The sequence below is a fragment of the Erythrolamprus reginae genome, chromosome 8 (assembly GCF_031021105.1).
Source record: "Erythrolamprus reginae isolate rEryReg1 chromosome 8, rEryReg1.hap1, whole genome shotgun sequence".
Taxonomy (NCBI): domain Eukaryota; kingdom Metazoa; phylum Chordata; class Lepidosauria; order Squamata; family Dipsadidae; genus Erythrolamprus; species Erythrolamprus reginae.
Window position 1 is genome coordinate 12,952,437 of NC_091957.1, and position 13,599 is coordinate 12,966,035.

Consider the following 13,599-nt stretch of genomic DNA (forward strand, 5'->3'; position numbering starts at 1 on the left):
CAGTTGACCACAAGCACCTCGTTGATCTTGCCCACTTGACCCCCCCCCCCCAAGATCAACTACAGCCCTGATGTAGCCCTCAGTGAAATTGAGTTTGATACCCTTGCATTGTAGGAAGGATGTCAAGGGAGGGACAAAATGAAATGTGAATTGACAATAATGACAATTATGCTTTAATTATTTTAAGCCATTAAATCAAATTGTTGAATTGTCCCACGCTGCGTTGCCCATGGTGAGTTGTTCCATAGTGAGTTGGCCATGGCAAGTTGACTGCGGTGAGTTGGCCCATTCTGTTGGGAGAACCCAAAAGAACTGGGGGAAATTAATCAGGAGAAACATAAGAGAGGATGGGTTTGAGGGTTGGGCCATGCGTTAGGTAAGCGGAGGAGTTGCCTTGTTGGGTCCCCCTTCCCCAATACTTGGAGAGTTGGCTTGGCCAACCAACAGAGCTTCCTGTTGTAAAAGTGTGGGCTGGGGCAGTAGGACCACAGTCAGTAGAGATGAATTTGGCATTGTCTTTTCTGTCTCCAGGCAAAATCAAGGTGGAAATCTCTCCGCCCATCTCAACCAAAGGCCTGACCTCTGAGGATGTTGATGAGCTCACCAAGCAGTGCTACACCACCATGAGGGAAACCTTCTTCACGTTGTCGGGAAGGAGCAAAGAAGCCAACGGAGAGGCCTCCATCCTTGGGCAGTAGGGTCTCTTGCCAAAATGGCCGGGGGCTCCCCTGTGGGACAGATCCCCACAATTGCCCCAAAGAGTGGCAATGGCCCCCTTGTGATGAAAACGTGTTAGGTTATTCCCAAAGAACTGAGTGGAGAGAGGAGGACATTCAACCGGTGGACATGCTCAAGGCTCTCAGGTGGAGGAATCTTGTCCGGCCTTTCTCCCCCCCAAGCCTCCTTCTCCACAAACTGTGATTACCAAAGATCCCTGCCCTTCTGGGTATCCATAACCAGCAGTTTAAACAATCCCAAGTGCCTTTTCTCTCTCCTGGTGACTCCAGGGATTGGGTCCATGGCTTCCTCCTTGCCCTCTGGGGTGATAGTTGAAGGCACTTCTCTTCCTTTCATTGGGCACAGGGATAATTTGGGTGGACAGGCCCATGTGGCACTTTTTCCTAGGGAAGGTGTGGTGGGTATTTGACACAGTTTGGGGTTGGGAGGGGGAACATTCCCGAAACAGTAATGATCCTTCTTAAGAAGAGGAGATGTTGAGTGTTTGCTGTCCTGATCGATGGCATCTATTGCTGTGCAAGTAGACTCCCAGAGGTAAGCTTCAGAGAATGTGAAGGGTCACGGCAGATTTTGCCGTTACGGCAACCAAGCAAATTCCATCCTCTACCTAGACCTCCTATTGACAATAATAGTAATTTATAATTTTAAGATGTGAGGACTTGCAACTCCAAGAATTCTTCAGACCAGGGGTCTCCAACTTTGGCAACTTTAAGACTCGTGGACTGCAATTGCCAGAATTCCATGAGTCTTAAAAGTTGCCAAGGTTGGAGACTCCTACTTCAGACAGGTGTGCCAGGGAATGCTGGCTGGAGAATTCTGGGCACTGAAGTCCATACATCATAAAGTCCTTCCAACTTTAAAATGTGGCCTAAGAATGAGGAAGCTTTTTATTTATTTATTTGGGGCAAAGTTTTTTCCCTATTTTATTCTTTTCTTTCAAGATAATTATAGCTCTGTTGCAAGAAGAGATATTTCAAGGATTTTAGTCACCAAAAGTTGCCTCACATGCTTTGAATGCAGATGTACTAACTTGGAAATCCTGAGATCTCACGATGGTGAAGAGAGAAGAAGACACAGGGTGAATCCTTTTTGCCGGAGATGATTTCAAAACAGTTACAAACGTGTAAAAGAGATTTGGTTAAATTTACCTGCCGTCATGTTTAGATTTGCCCATCAGCTCAGCAAAGCATATCCATATTTTATTTTGGTTTTTGTGAGAAGGGAGGGCACAATACTACTAGCGACTCTTCACTAACTCTGTTACCTTCAGCAGAGTTGTGAGTCCAACCGTTGAGTTGTGCTGGGGCAGAGATTTCCCAGTAGTAAGCTCTTAAAAGAGAATCGAAAGTATTTTCAGACAGGCGTCATGTTCACTCAGAATTGTGGAGAACATGCCATTCGTCCAACATTCCCTGTATGTTGGGCTGCAGCCCTGCTAAACTGTGGTTGCCTCCAAGCCTTGATCCCAGCCGTTGTCATCCGAACCAGACAATGAAGCCACTGCCTGTTGGTTGACAATCGGCCTTGTGCTTCCTTCAGTGTGTAAGTTGAGGAAAGATTTAACTTGTAGAAAGGCAGCTTCCGCCATCTTGCAAAACTTGAGTGAGATCCTCCAGCCTTACAGGACAGATTCAGGAGTAATTCCTTTGCTCAAGGGTGCAGACTTTTGTCTGTTTCTGAACCAGTTGGGACTCTGAACCAAGTTGGGTGGGCTTATATGACCTTTAAATTCCTGCTAGCTCCACCATGCAAAACCAAGTTGCATTTCCTTAGTCTGATCCAATCTGCTGTGACCGTACACCCATCCCTTCATGGATCATTCTTCTACAGTCCCAGTCCCGAGCCACAAATAGGGTCAGGACTGGGCACAACTCAGCTTCCTTTATCTGGAGGGCTTCAGAGCCAGAGGGTCTCAACCTTACCCAGCTTCAAGATGAGTGGACTTCAACTCCCAGAATTCCCCAGCCCAGGTTTGCCAGTTAGGGAATTCTGGGAGTTGAAGTCTACCCATCTTGGAGTCATCAACATTGAGAAAGATCACCCTGGACACTCTGGAGCACAGGGCTAGGAAAAGTTGGCTCTTCTGTGACATGTGGACTTCCAACTCCCAGAATTCCTCAGCTACCATGATTGGCTCAGGAATTCTGGGAGTTGAAGTCCACAAGTCATAGAGGAGCCAACTTTGCCTACCCCTACTCTGCAGAATTCATTGGGCTTGGTGATCAGTCATCCTTCCATAGATAGGAGAACAGCCAAAATGGTCAGGATTTCCGTGCTCCCTCTGGAATGTCGTTCTTACTGTTCTCCCTCCCCACCAATTCCAGTTCTGCAATAAAGCCCATCTCCCACTTGGAGAATGAAGCAACCTCTGGAAGACCCATCAGGCACAGCACCAGCATTCAGACGGTCTGTCGAATCCACCATCTTTTAAAGCCAGTCCCAGCTTTATCTACAGGGTTTCAAACCATGGTTGTCCTATCCAGGGAGATGGGAAAGCACAGCTGAAGCTTCAGCCTGACTTCAGAGGATGGTGGCAAGAAAGAGTAGGTGGCTGCTGGGAGTTGTAGTTCTGACAGCTGAAGAATGGTTTCCCCACCCCTTCAAAAGCATACCAAAAAAACCCAAAACACACCTTGTGCCAAAGTGCCTTATTGTAAAACCGTTGATTGCTTTTCGGTATTGTCAAATGTATTATTTTTATAAAGAATTTTATTTAAGGAGAAGCAATACTAAAATGGTTTGATTCCTTCCAAAACTTTTTGCTTCGGGGAATTGTTTGTGTTTGGGGGTGGGGGTGGGGGAAGAGGCTCCATGCTTGGCTTAATTTTCCTTGTTACATCCTAACCAACTTTTGTGCCTAAGTTTAGGACTAGAACTCACAACCCCCTAGTTTCTAGGCCCAGCACTTTCACCATTTCACCAAATTGGCTTGGTACTGTTTTTGCTCACCAGTAGGGTGTCTGGATGATCCCCATGCAGCTGAATCTGGAATTATTATTTTATTATTATTTATTAGATTTGTATGCCCCCCCCCTCTCCGAAGACTCGAGGTGGCTCACAACAATAAAAAAATTAAAAAAAACAATACAAATCCAATAATTAAAAACAGTTTAAAACCCCTTAATGTAAAAACAGTCTTACGTCTCATACAAACCATACATAAAACGGAAACAGTTCAGGTGAATCAATTTCCCCATGCCTGACGACAGAGGTGGGTTTTAAGGAGTTTTAATGACCCAACACTTTATTCTTGACCTTCAGACCAAACAACGCCCCCTCCCCACTTCCGAGTTCACCTAAAAGGCATTTCCACCCAAGGCCAGTTCAATGCCATGTTTACTCCTAGCAAGACCTGTTTACTATCTGGCTAGTTTTTGAGACCCTCAGGAAAGTTCAATGAATGAGATCAGAAGTGGTCTTGTATTCAGCTGGTTCCAACCGGTTCGCTCGAACTGGTAGCAGAAATCACAGGTGGGACTGCCGTGGCTCTATGCCATTCTATTTAGGCACGTATTTTAGGCTGGGCACATGGACAGAAGGTGTGCGCATGAGCAAAGCATAGGGGCGGAAGGCCCTGCACATGTGCAGAAGGCAGGCGTGCATGCTGAATGGGACACACATGAAGCAAGCATGCACGTGTAGGGTGAACCGGTAGTAGCATAATATGAAACCCGCCGCTGAATGAGACCGTTTTACGTTGAGATTAAAAAGTCCCACTTCTTTAGTGTTTTAGCCAAGAACGGATTTATTGGAAATCAGGAGGCAGGAACACCCCAGCGCACTCAGCATTATTTCTATATCAATTCAAACTTTTGCAGACTTCAGCAAACCCTGAACACTTTTTTTATTCTAGTTGTTTCCTTCCTTATCAGCTGTTCAGCCTGGTTCCCACCATTGCTAATTGCTTCCTTTTGCGTCCATCCAACCTCCTGACAATCTGTGTTTTCACTGAGAGAGATCCATTTCACTGAGATCCATTAATTATTTTAAAGAGGTTACATGCAGGCTACAATAGCTTTTCCGCATACCAAGTGGCTCGAGCTCAGGGGTGTCAACTTCTATTTCTTTGAGGGCTGCATCAGGGTTTGACCTCAGAAGACAGGGGGCTACATATGGGGGGGGCTGGGTGTGGCGATGGTGGTCTTCCCTAGCCTCCTGTAGCACTCTGGCGGCTGAAAATGGGCCCTGTGGGTGACCCATTTTCAGCCGGCAGAGTGGTCGTCGAAAATGCACTGTGAGAGGTAGCTCCTCCCCCCGTGGCCCGTTTTGGCTGGCAGAGACACTGCAGGCTTGTCCTTCAATATTTTCAGGCCAACTCCACAAGCCAGATTTAAGTTTGACACCCCTGCTCTAGCTCATTCACGAATCCCCACCACCATTGCCCCATTGTGCTCTTCGGTGCACAATACAGTAGTACCTCTAGATACGAGCTGCTCCACATGCGAGTATTCCAAGATACGAGCCACGAGGGGAGAGAAATTTCTTTTCGAGACCCGAGCTCAAATTCGGGATACGAGCCGAGCGTCCACTAGGTGGCGCAAGAATCCTTGCTTTTGGTTATCTCGGAGGGGAAAAACAAAGTCGAAAGCCATTTGTTCCAGATACGAGTTGTTCGACATACAAGGTCCCTTCTGGAACGAATTAAACTCGTATCTAGAGGTACTACTGTATTACAATGACTCCCACCGTCAGACAATAACGCTCAATATGTGCTGGGAAGCACCATGGAGGTCAGAAACATACACACTGCAAACAAGAGAAAAAGAAAAGCAAAACATCTCCATTGTTGCAAAAATAAATAAAAAGATGGGGGTGGGGGTGGACCTCAGGATTGTCCTCTTTGCTTTCTTCGCTGCCTGTGGTACCTCAGGAAAGGCCGAGGCAATTTGATGCACTAGTGGCCCAAATCCCTCCTTTAGGTACTAGTACCTCGTCCATGGGATACAGTTTTGGACTCCTGACATAAAAGTACCTGGCTTAACTCTGGAAAGCAGCTCTGCAGCCGGGACGTACCATGAGGAGAACGGGGCAGCTTGCTATGGCCAACTCATTGCAGCCAGTTCCAATATTTGAGTTGCAAATTCAACAGCAGTTGGATTAATGACACAAACCAAAAGATTTTGAAAATGCGTGAGGCAAATCATGGGCAGAACCTGGGTCCCTTTAAGACTGTTGGACAGATTACCTGCGTTAGGTATTTTAGAAGGGGATGTTCCTGCCAGTGGATTCTGACTACTTTACGGGACACAGGAGAAAAAAGTATAAGTTCCCACCAGTTCCTGACAGGAAGCGTCAACACTTTGGAAGAGAGCTTCAAGACTTAGCAGACTATCAACGGCAGCGAAAGGAATCAAGTTCTGCACATAGGTAACACAAACCAAATGCACAGGTATTGACTAAGCCTGTGATGGTGAACCTATGGCATGCATGCCACAGGTGGCACACAAAGCCATATCGGAGGGCACGTGAGGCATTGCCCTACGTCAGCTCCAGCGAACACGCACACACTAGCCAGCTGATTTTCGCCTTGGGGAAGGCTGTTTTTGCCCTCCGGAGGCTTCAGGGAAGCTTCCTGAAGCCCCAGAGTGTGAAAAACAGTCCAACCGGCAAACTAAGTTCAGAAAACGAAGTTCCAGTTGGCCCATTGTGCTGTTTTTCGCACTCCGGGGCTTTAGGTAGCTTTCCTGAAGGTTCCCGAGTGCAAAAAACAGCTCAATGGGTGAACTTTGAAGTTTGGTCGGTTTTTTTCACCGTCCCAGGCTTCAGTGAGGCCTGTGCGCATCTGGGGGAGGGGGGATTTTGCACTTGTGCAGAGGTAGCATGGTGTGATGCGCAAGTGTGTAGGGAGACGGAATGGGTGTGGGCATATGCACGCTGGCTAAAATCTCATGCGTGCATGCACAGAGAGGATGCGCATGTGAGATTTCGGCATACGCAGAAGCAAAACAACCCACCAAAATTTCATGCGCACAGGCATCTTGTGAGATTTTGCTTCCTGAGCATGCACAGAGAGGACACGCATGTGAGATTTCGGCATGCGCAGAAGCAAAAAAACCCCACCAAAATCTCATGTGCGCAGGCATCCTCTTGCGAGATTTTACTTCCTACACATGCGCAGAAGGAAAATCTCACCAGGGTGCGTGCACATACCCACCAGTCACCCAGAGGTATGCGCACATTGCCATTGTTGAGATCCGCCCTGAGTTTTGGAGAAGGGTAGCATACAAGTCTAATAAATTATTATTATTAATATTATTTTTACTACCAGTGCGCAGTATAGCCTGTACCGGTAAGGAACCCAATACTGGTGTGGCACCCGAGCAAAAGAAAGAAAGAAAAGGTTCGCCGTCACTGGTATAGAGTCTCCTGCTTGAGCAGGGGGTTGGACTAGAAGACCTCCAGGGGTCCCTCCCTAGCCCTCGGAATCTGTTCTATGTCTTTCTTGGGAAGGGAGGACGTGGGAAACAGCAGTGTGAGTTTCCCTCCCATTGGCAGGTGAAGCAAGCAGGATGCTAACGGTGCATTTATGGAGGGGAGTGGGGTTCAGCAGGGGGTTGGACTAGAAGACCTCCAGGGGTCCCTCCCTAGCCCTCGGAATCTGTTCTATGTCTTTCTTGGAAAGGGAGGACGTGGGAAACAGTGGTGGGAGTTTCCCTCCCATTGACAGGCGAAGCAAGCAGGACACTAACGGTGCATTTACGGAGGGGAGGGAGGGTTCAGCGCCACCCTCCCCCACAGAAATAACCCTGCCTTGCCAAGATATTTTTGGGTGACAGCCTGGAAAAGAGCAGCTACCAAGCTTCGGCCAAAGGGGCCCCTTTGCCAAACTTCTGCTCTTGTACCTCATGGAGGGGGGGGAGAGGGGGAGACCTGCCCACCCGAATGGGATGTTTTGCTAGGAGGCCGGCTGTCCCCCTCCCTCCTGCAACCTCTGGCCAGCAGGGTTTGGAGAGGTGACCCATCCTGGCAGCCAGCCATTCATAGGGAGGTGGGTGGTGGTGGGGTGGTCTTGCTGAGAACGTGAGACATTGGTACCTCTACTTAAGAACTTAATTCGTTCCGTGACCAGGTTCTTAAGTAGAAACGTTCTTAAGTAGAAGCAATTTTTCCCATAGGAATCAATGTAAAAGCAAATAATGCGTGCAAACCCATTAGGAAAGAAATAAAAGCTCGGAATTTGGGTGGGAGGAGGCGGAGGAAGAAGAGGAGGAGGACAGTCGCTGCCGAAGGAAGAAGGTGAGGTGAGGGGAATAAAAGAAATTCAAAACTGTAAGGCTTAAAAAAAAAAGAGGGACATTGAGACTGCTTCCAATACACCCAGTGTGAGGCTGTGTCCCATACACTGCCCCCCATACACTGACTGCTGCTGCTGCTACCTGCTTCCTCTTCCTTCCCATGCTGAAGGGCTCCCCTCCCCTCTCTCTTGCTCACTTTGTAGTTGGCGCCTTTCCTTCGCTCTGGTGACTCCTCGGCTGCCCAGAGCGAAGGGAGCATTTCTTTTCTTTGGGCACTGGCAGAGGTTTATTCCCTCTCCAAGCACCCAGAGAAATGAAAACGCTTCGTTCGCTCTGGAATGCCAAAGCCTCTTTAAGTGCCACCGAAAGGTTCCTCTGGCAGCCCAGAAAAGCCCGAGATGGCTGGGATTAAAGGGGGAATGGCAGAAAACTGGCCGGGCCTTCGTGCCGCTCTCAAATTTCCTGGGAATTTTCCCCCAGCTCAGGTTCTTAAGTAGAAAATGGTTCTTAAGAAGAGGCAAAAAAATCTTGAACACTCAGTTCTTCTCTAGAAAAGTTCTTAAGTAGAGGCGTTCTTAAGGTGAGGTACCACTGTATTTCCAGTCTCTTAATCCTCTCCACTGCCTTCGCTTGGCTCGGTTGCTGGAACAGGGCTCAGTTGCTACTCGACGGAGAGACACACTGGAAAAAAACAACGTAAGATGTGGACAGCGCCGAAGACCTCCATCCTCCTTCAGCCTCAGAGCCGGTTCTTGCAGGAACCTACAAAGGGGGTTGAGAGAAAATGGTAAAGTCAACCTTATGGGGAAGGGGAAGGGGAAGAAGGAATTAATTTAATTGAAATTTTTAAAAACAATAACAAAACATCAACAAACACATTTACAAACAACAACAAAAATTTCAAAAACAAAACAAATTCAAACAACCAAACAACAAAAAGAAAAAAAGAGAGAAAAAAACGCACTTGCAGATAACGCTAAAAGTAAACTTACATCATGGAAAGGAGGGACAATATATATATATAAGTAATTATAAAATTCATTCTATCGCTACTTTCCTTTCATTTAAATTCTGGTTAATACACTTGGTATCCAGGTTAATTCCTTCGGTTATTAATTTCTACCAACCCCCCCCCCCCCCCAGTTATTATTTCTACCGCCTTAAGTTAATTATATACACAATATTTAAAGTTCTACAAATCATCACTCTAAGGAATAAATACTTATTTTAATAATACCAAAATTCTAGTTGTTTCCATTCAACTGTAGTCAGCCTTCGATCTGATCTAAATGTGGTTCATAAAAGCCTCTGGCAATGCCACAGTGTCCTCCTTAGCATTGACTACTTTGGCTTCAATCGCAACAATACACGAGCACACAAATAGATACAAACTCAATGCAAACTGCTCCAAACTCGACTGCAGAAAATAAGATTTGAGCAACAACAGTGATCAATGCCTGGAATGACCTGACTCTGTGGTTTCTTCCCCAAACCCCCAAAGCTTTAACCTTAGACTGTCTACAGTCAACTGCGTGAATGTTGTCCTATTGTCCAAATTTACCTGAACCTACTATGCTTTTGTTTATGTTCATACCAATACCAATGTTCATACTATCTTGTATATTTTCCGACAAAATATATAAATAAAATAAAAATATTTCAAAAAAGCGTGGAGCAAAACAGTAGCTCTGACTCTTACTGTGCTTTGTTGGGAGGCTCTCTGACCTTGCTTGTTTTCTCTCCGGCATTTCATAGCCTGACTAGATAATGTCATCAGTATCAGAAGGAGGTGGGGTTTGTTTGCTCTGTGCTTGGGTGCCAGTGGCTTCCCTGAGGGTGTTGGTGGGAGCTTTATTATTATTATTATTATTATTATTATTATTATTATTATTATTATTATCATCATCATCATCATCTTTATTTATTTATTTATTTATTTATTTATTTATTTATTTATTTATTTATTTATTTATTTATTTATTTATTTATTTATTTATTTATTTATTTATTTATTTATTTATTTATTTATTTATTAGATTTGTATGTCGCCCCTCTCCGCAGACTCGGGGCGGCTCACGGCACTGATAAAACAATATACAATAGCAAATCTAATATTAAAGTCTAATAAAATCTAATATTAAAGCGTTCCTGCTGAGTCCTTGATTGGGCTGCAGATTGCTGATGGATTGTTTGTCTGAGCTGCTAGTTCCTCCATTGGGGGTGTGTGTGTTATTGTTTATTGCTTTAGGTTTCAAGAAGTAAAACAGTAAACATATCCAGGAATGATTAAGTAAAACCAGGAATCGAACAGTAGATGACAGCCAAATTCGGAAACTGACAAGAAGAAAACAATACCCCCGCCAACACTGACAGGCTGCCTGGTCACGATCAATGTTCTTATGTTCTTAATGTTCTGTCTCGTTTTTTTTCATTGTGGGCGGAAAAGTATAGTGTCGACAGCAACCTCCCGACCGCCGTGCTTGTCTTGCGCAAGCCCCTCACCTCCACCGCCTCCTCTTCCACCACCCTGCTGCCTGAGCCCGCTTACAAGGTGCTGGTGGAAGATCCGGTGTGACTTTTGCAAAAGGTAGGCAATCAGGAAAGACTTAATGAACTCAATCTGTGTAGTCTGGAGGACAGAAGGGAAAGGGGGGACATGATCGAAACATTTAAATATATTAAAGGGTTAAATAAGGTCCAGGAGGGAAGTGTTTTTAATAGGAAAGTGAACACAAGAACAAGGGGACACAATCTGAAGTTAGTTGGGGGAAAGATCAAAAGCAACATGAGAAAATATTATTTTACTGAAAGAGTAGTAGATCCTTGGAACAAACTTCCAGCAGACGTGGTAGATAAATCCACACTAACTGAATTTAAACATGCCTGGGATAAACATATATCCATCCTAAGATAAAATAGAGAAAATAGTATAAGGGCAGACTAGATGGACCACGAGGTCTTTTTCTGCCGTCAGACTTCTATGTTCCTATGTTTCTACCTGCTTTTGCAAAAGGTAGGTGATCGGCTCCTGCGCAGGGTTGAAAAACCCTGTGCTGAAGGCCGTTGCTAAGTGCGCCATGGTGCACTGCGCACCTTAGAGGGAACGTTGGTCATGATGCGCAGAACATGGGAGCGGGCAAGAATGTGCAAAACACGGAAGGGGGCAAGAAGGGGGGAGGTCCATTGGCACCACCTACAGGTTTCCAGGCGCTCCTCCAGGAAAGAGATCTGCTCACTGAGGGAATCTATTCGGTCCAGTTGCTGGATCACATGGACCAATATACTGATGGGTTCTGCCCCAGGCCCCTCTCCGGTATTAGGCAGTTCCAGCTTGAGAAACGGTGTCAAAACGAGCTGGAACTTCTGTTGAAAAAAGGAGAAGCATCTTAATACAGAAAATTAACTAACTGTAGTTCATAAAATTATCTGGAACAATGTCCAACCTGCCCATGAACATTTCAGCTTCAACTGCAACAACTCACAAGTGCACAATAGATTCAAACTCAATGTAAACTGCTCGAAACTTGACTGCAGAAAATACGACTTCAGGAACAATCAATGCCTGGAATGCAATTCCTGACTTTGTGGTTTCTTCCCAACCCCAAAATTTTAACCTTAGACTATCTACTGTCAACCTCTCCGCATTCCTAAGAGGCGTGCATAAGCGCATCACTATGGCTACCAATTCAATTCAATTCAATTTATTAGATTTGTATGCCGCCCCTCTCCGAAGACTCGGGGCGGCCACCCCCCCTGTCCTACTGTCCTATTGTCCAAATTTACCTGTGCTTACTTTATTTAGGCCTATACCTGCTATCTTGTACATGTTTGAGAAACAAACAAACAAAATCTTTAAAGTGAATACAGAAAGAAAACCAGAGACTTTTCCTTCAGGTTTCATGGGACAAGAGTTGGGGGGAATGGAGGCAATTAGGAACTCCGATGTTATGTATCTTGACGCCCAGAAGGTCACATCAATTCCCACAATGGATGAATAGCCACAAAAACTGATTAGTTAGCAGAGATGGCTAAATCGACCGCTATGATTAAAGGAAAAAAAAAACAAATATTTTTATTTCTACTTGGAAACCACTTCTGGACTTTGTGATTGAGGTGGGAAAAAATGAAACTTTGATTTTGGGTTTTACTGATTAGATAGATCTGTTATGATAGAAATGGCTAGTTTCCATTATTGCAAAAAGTAAAAAGTTGAGAGTAGATCTTGATGCCTTATTTTACTGCACCAAAGGAGTCAGAAGTTAATGTCTTTTTATTATTTTGTCTTTTTCCCTTGCTTTCCCCCACTATCTACTTCCCCTTTTCCTTTCTTCATTTCCCTAATACAGTGGTACCTCGTGATACGAACCCCTCATCATACGAACTTTACGAGATACGAACCCGGGGTTCGGAAATTTTTTGCATCTTCTGCCAAACTTTGTCTGTCTTACGAACCCGCTGCCTGAATGCCGAACCCGGAAGTTCGGCAAAAGTTTGGGTTCGGGTGGCCGCCGAGAAGCCCTGCCACCCAGCTCTCACCTTTTGAAACAGTCGGGGGGCTTCTCGGCGTCCTCCCAAACCTAAACGCCATACCCAAACTTTTGCCAAACTTCCAGGTTCGGCGTTCGGGAGGTCGCTGAGAATCCCCTCCGCCTGGTTGTTGCCTTTTGAAACAGTCGGGGGGCTTCTCGGCATTCTCCTGAACACCAAACCCGGGAGTTCGGCAAAAGTTCAGAGTCAGCGTTCGGGTTCAGGAGGACGTTGAGAAGCCCCGCCACCCGGCTGTCAGCTTTGCAAAAGAGCCATGGAGCTGTCGGGCCGGTCGGGAGGCTCAAACGGAGGTGAGGAATCCCAATAGGGAATTCCATGGGCGGAGCTTTGACGTCACGAAGACGTCCTTCCTGCAGTCCACGTTTCGGCCGGCCAGGAAGGACATCTTCATGCACACACTTAACTAAAATGCAACTAATAAAGCCACAAAACCTAATAAGAACATTCCCAACCTCTCCAATGTCCTCCCTTCTTGCTGATCCCCAGAACAAGGATGTTTCAATCTGCCGAATCAAAGAGGAAAGTCTTTAACGCCTTGTGGAAGCAGAGAAAATTCTCCTCTACCCGAAGCTCTAAGGTAAGACAGAAAGCTTCCTGAAGCCCTGGAGTGTGAAAAACAGCACCATGGGCAAACCGGAAGTCTGTTTTTCTGAACTCCTAGTTTGCCCACTGGGCCATTTTTTGCACTCTGGGGCTTCAGGGATGCTTCCTTGAAGTCTCCAAAAGGCGAAACGGATGCCCTCTGATATGTCTGGCATGCCCTCCAATATGGTTCAGCACATGCACCATAGGTTCACCATCACGGGCGTAGAACTTTATTTTCTAAGTCAAGCCCTTCATCTTAATTACTGAGTGAAATTTTCTCCCCAAGTTCTGCCTGAGGACCCTATGGATTTACGTTGCTTCGTTGCAGTGGAACGCCACCGTTCAGACAACCAGCACCTCCATTCCTAACCCTGGTTGCTAAGAAGGAGACTCACTTCTTCCAAAGCCGCCAACTTGCTTCTCAGCTCTCCGACTTCATCTGGAATGGGAAGGCTGTCACTTCCTGCTGCACAAATGCAACAACAAAACAGGA

At 45.9% G+C, this 13,599-nt stretch overlaps 2 protein-coding genes across 5 annotated transcripts in view; one reads left to right on the forward strand and one right to left on the reverse strand.

The window, feature by feature from the left end:
* AGPAT2 (1-acylglycerol-3-phosphate O-acyltransferase 2) overlaps nucleotides 1-3,461 on the forward strand; it is a 49,676-nt gene extending 46,215 nt beyond the window's left edge. Inside the window, exon 6 of the mRNA XM_070758909.1 lies at nucleotides 532-3,461. Within this exon, the coding sequence (XP_070615010.1) occupies nucleotides 532-698 (167 nt within the window). The 3' untranslated portion in view covers nucleotides 699-3,461. The remainder of the gene's footprint in view (nucleotides 1-531) is intronic.
* A 997-nt stretch (nucleotides 3,462-4,458) lies between these two features.
* EGFL7 (EGF like domain multiple 7) overlaps nucleotides 4,459-13,599 on the reverse strand; it is a 33,334-nt gene continuing 24,193 nt past the window's right edge. For 2 of the 4 annotated variants that reach the window (XM_070758906.1, XM_070758905.1), the window contains 2 exons: nucleotides 13,502-13,572; nucleotides 10,766-11,336 (listed from right to left, as the gene is read on the reverse strand). In XM_070758906.1, the coding sequence (XP_070615007.1) occupies nucleotides 11,040-11,336; nucleotides 13,502-13,572 (368 nt within the window). In that variant the 3' untranslated portion in view covers nucleotides 10,766-11,039. Of the gene's footprint in view, nucleotides 8,736-10,765; nucleotides 11,337-13,501; nucleotides 13,573-13,599 lie in introns of those variants that run through there. The other 2 variants (XM_070758908.1, XM_070758907.1) reach the window with 2 other exon arrangements.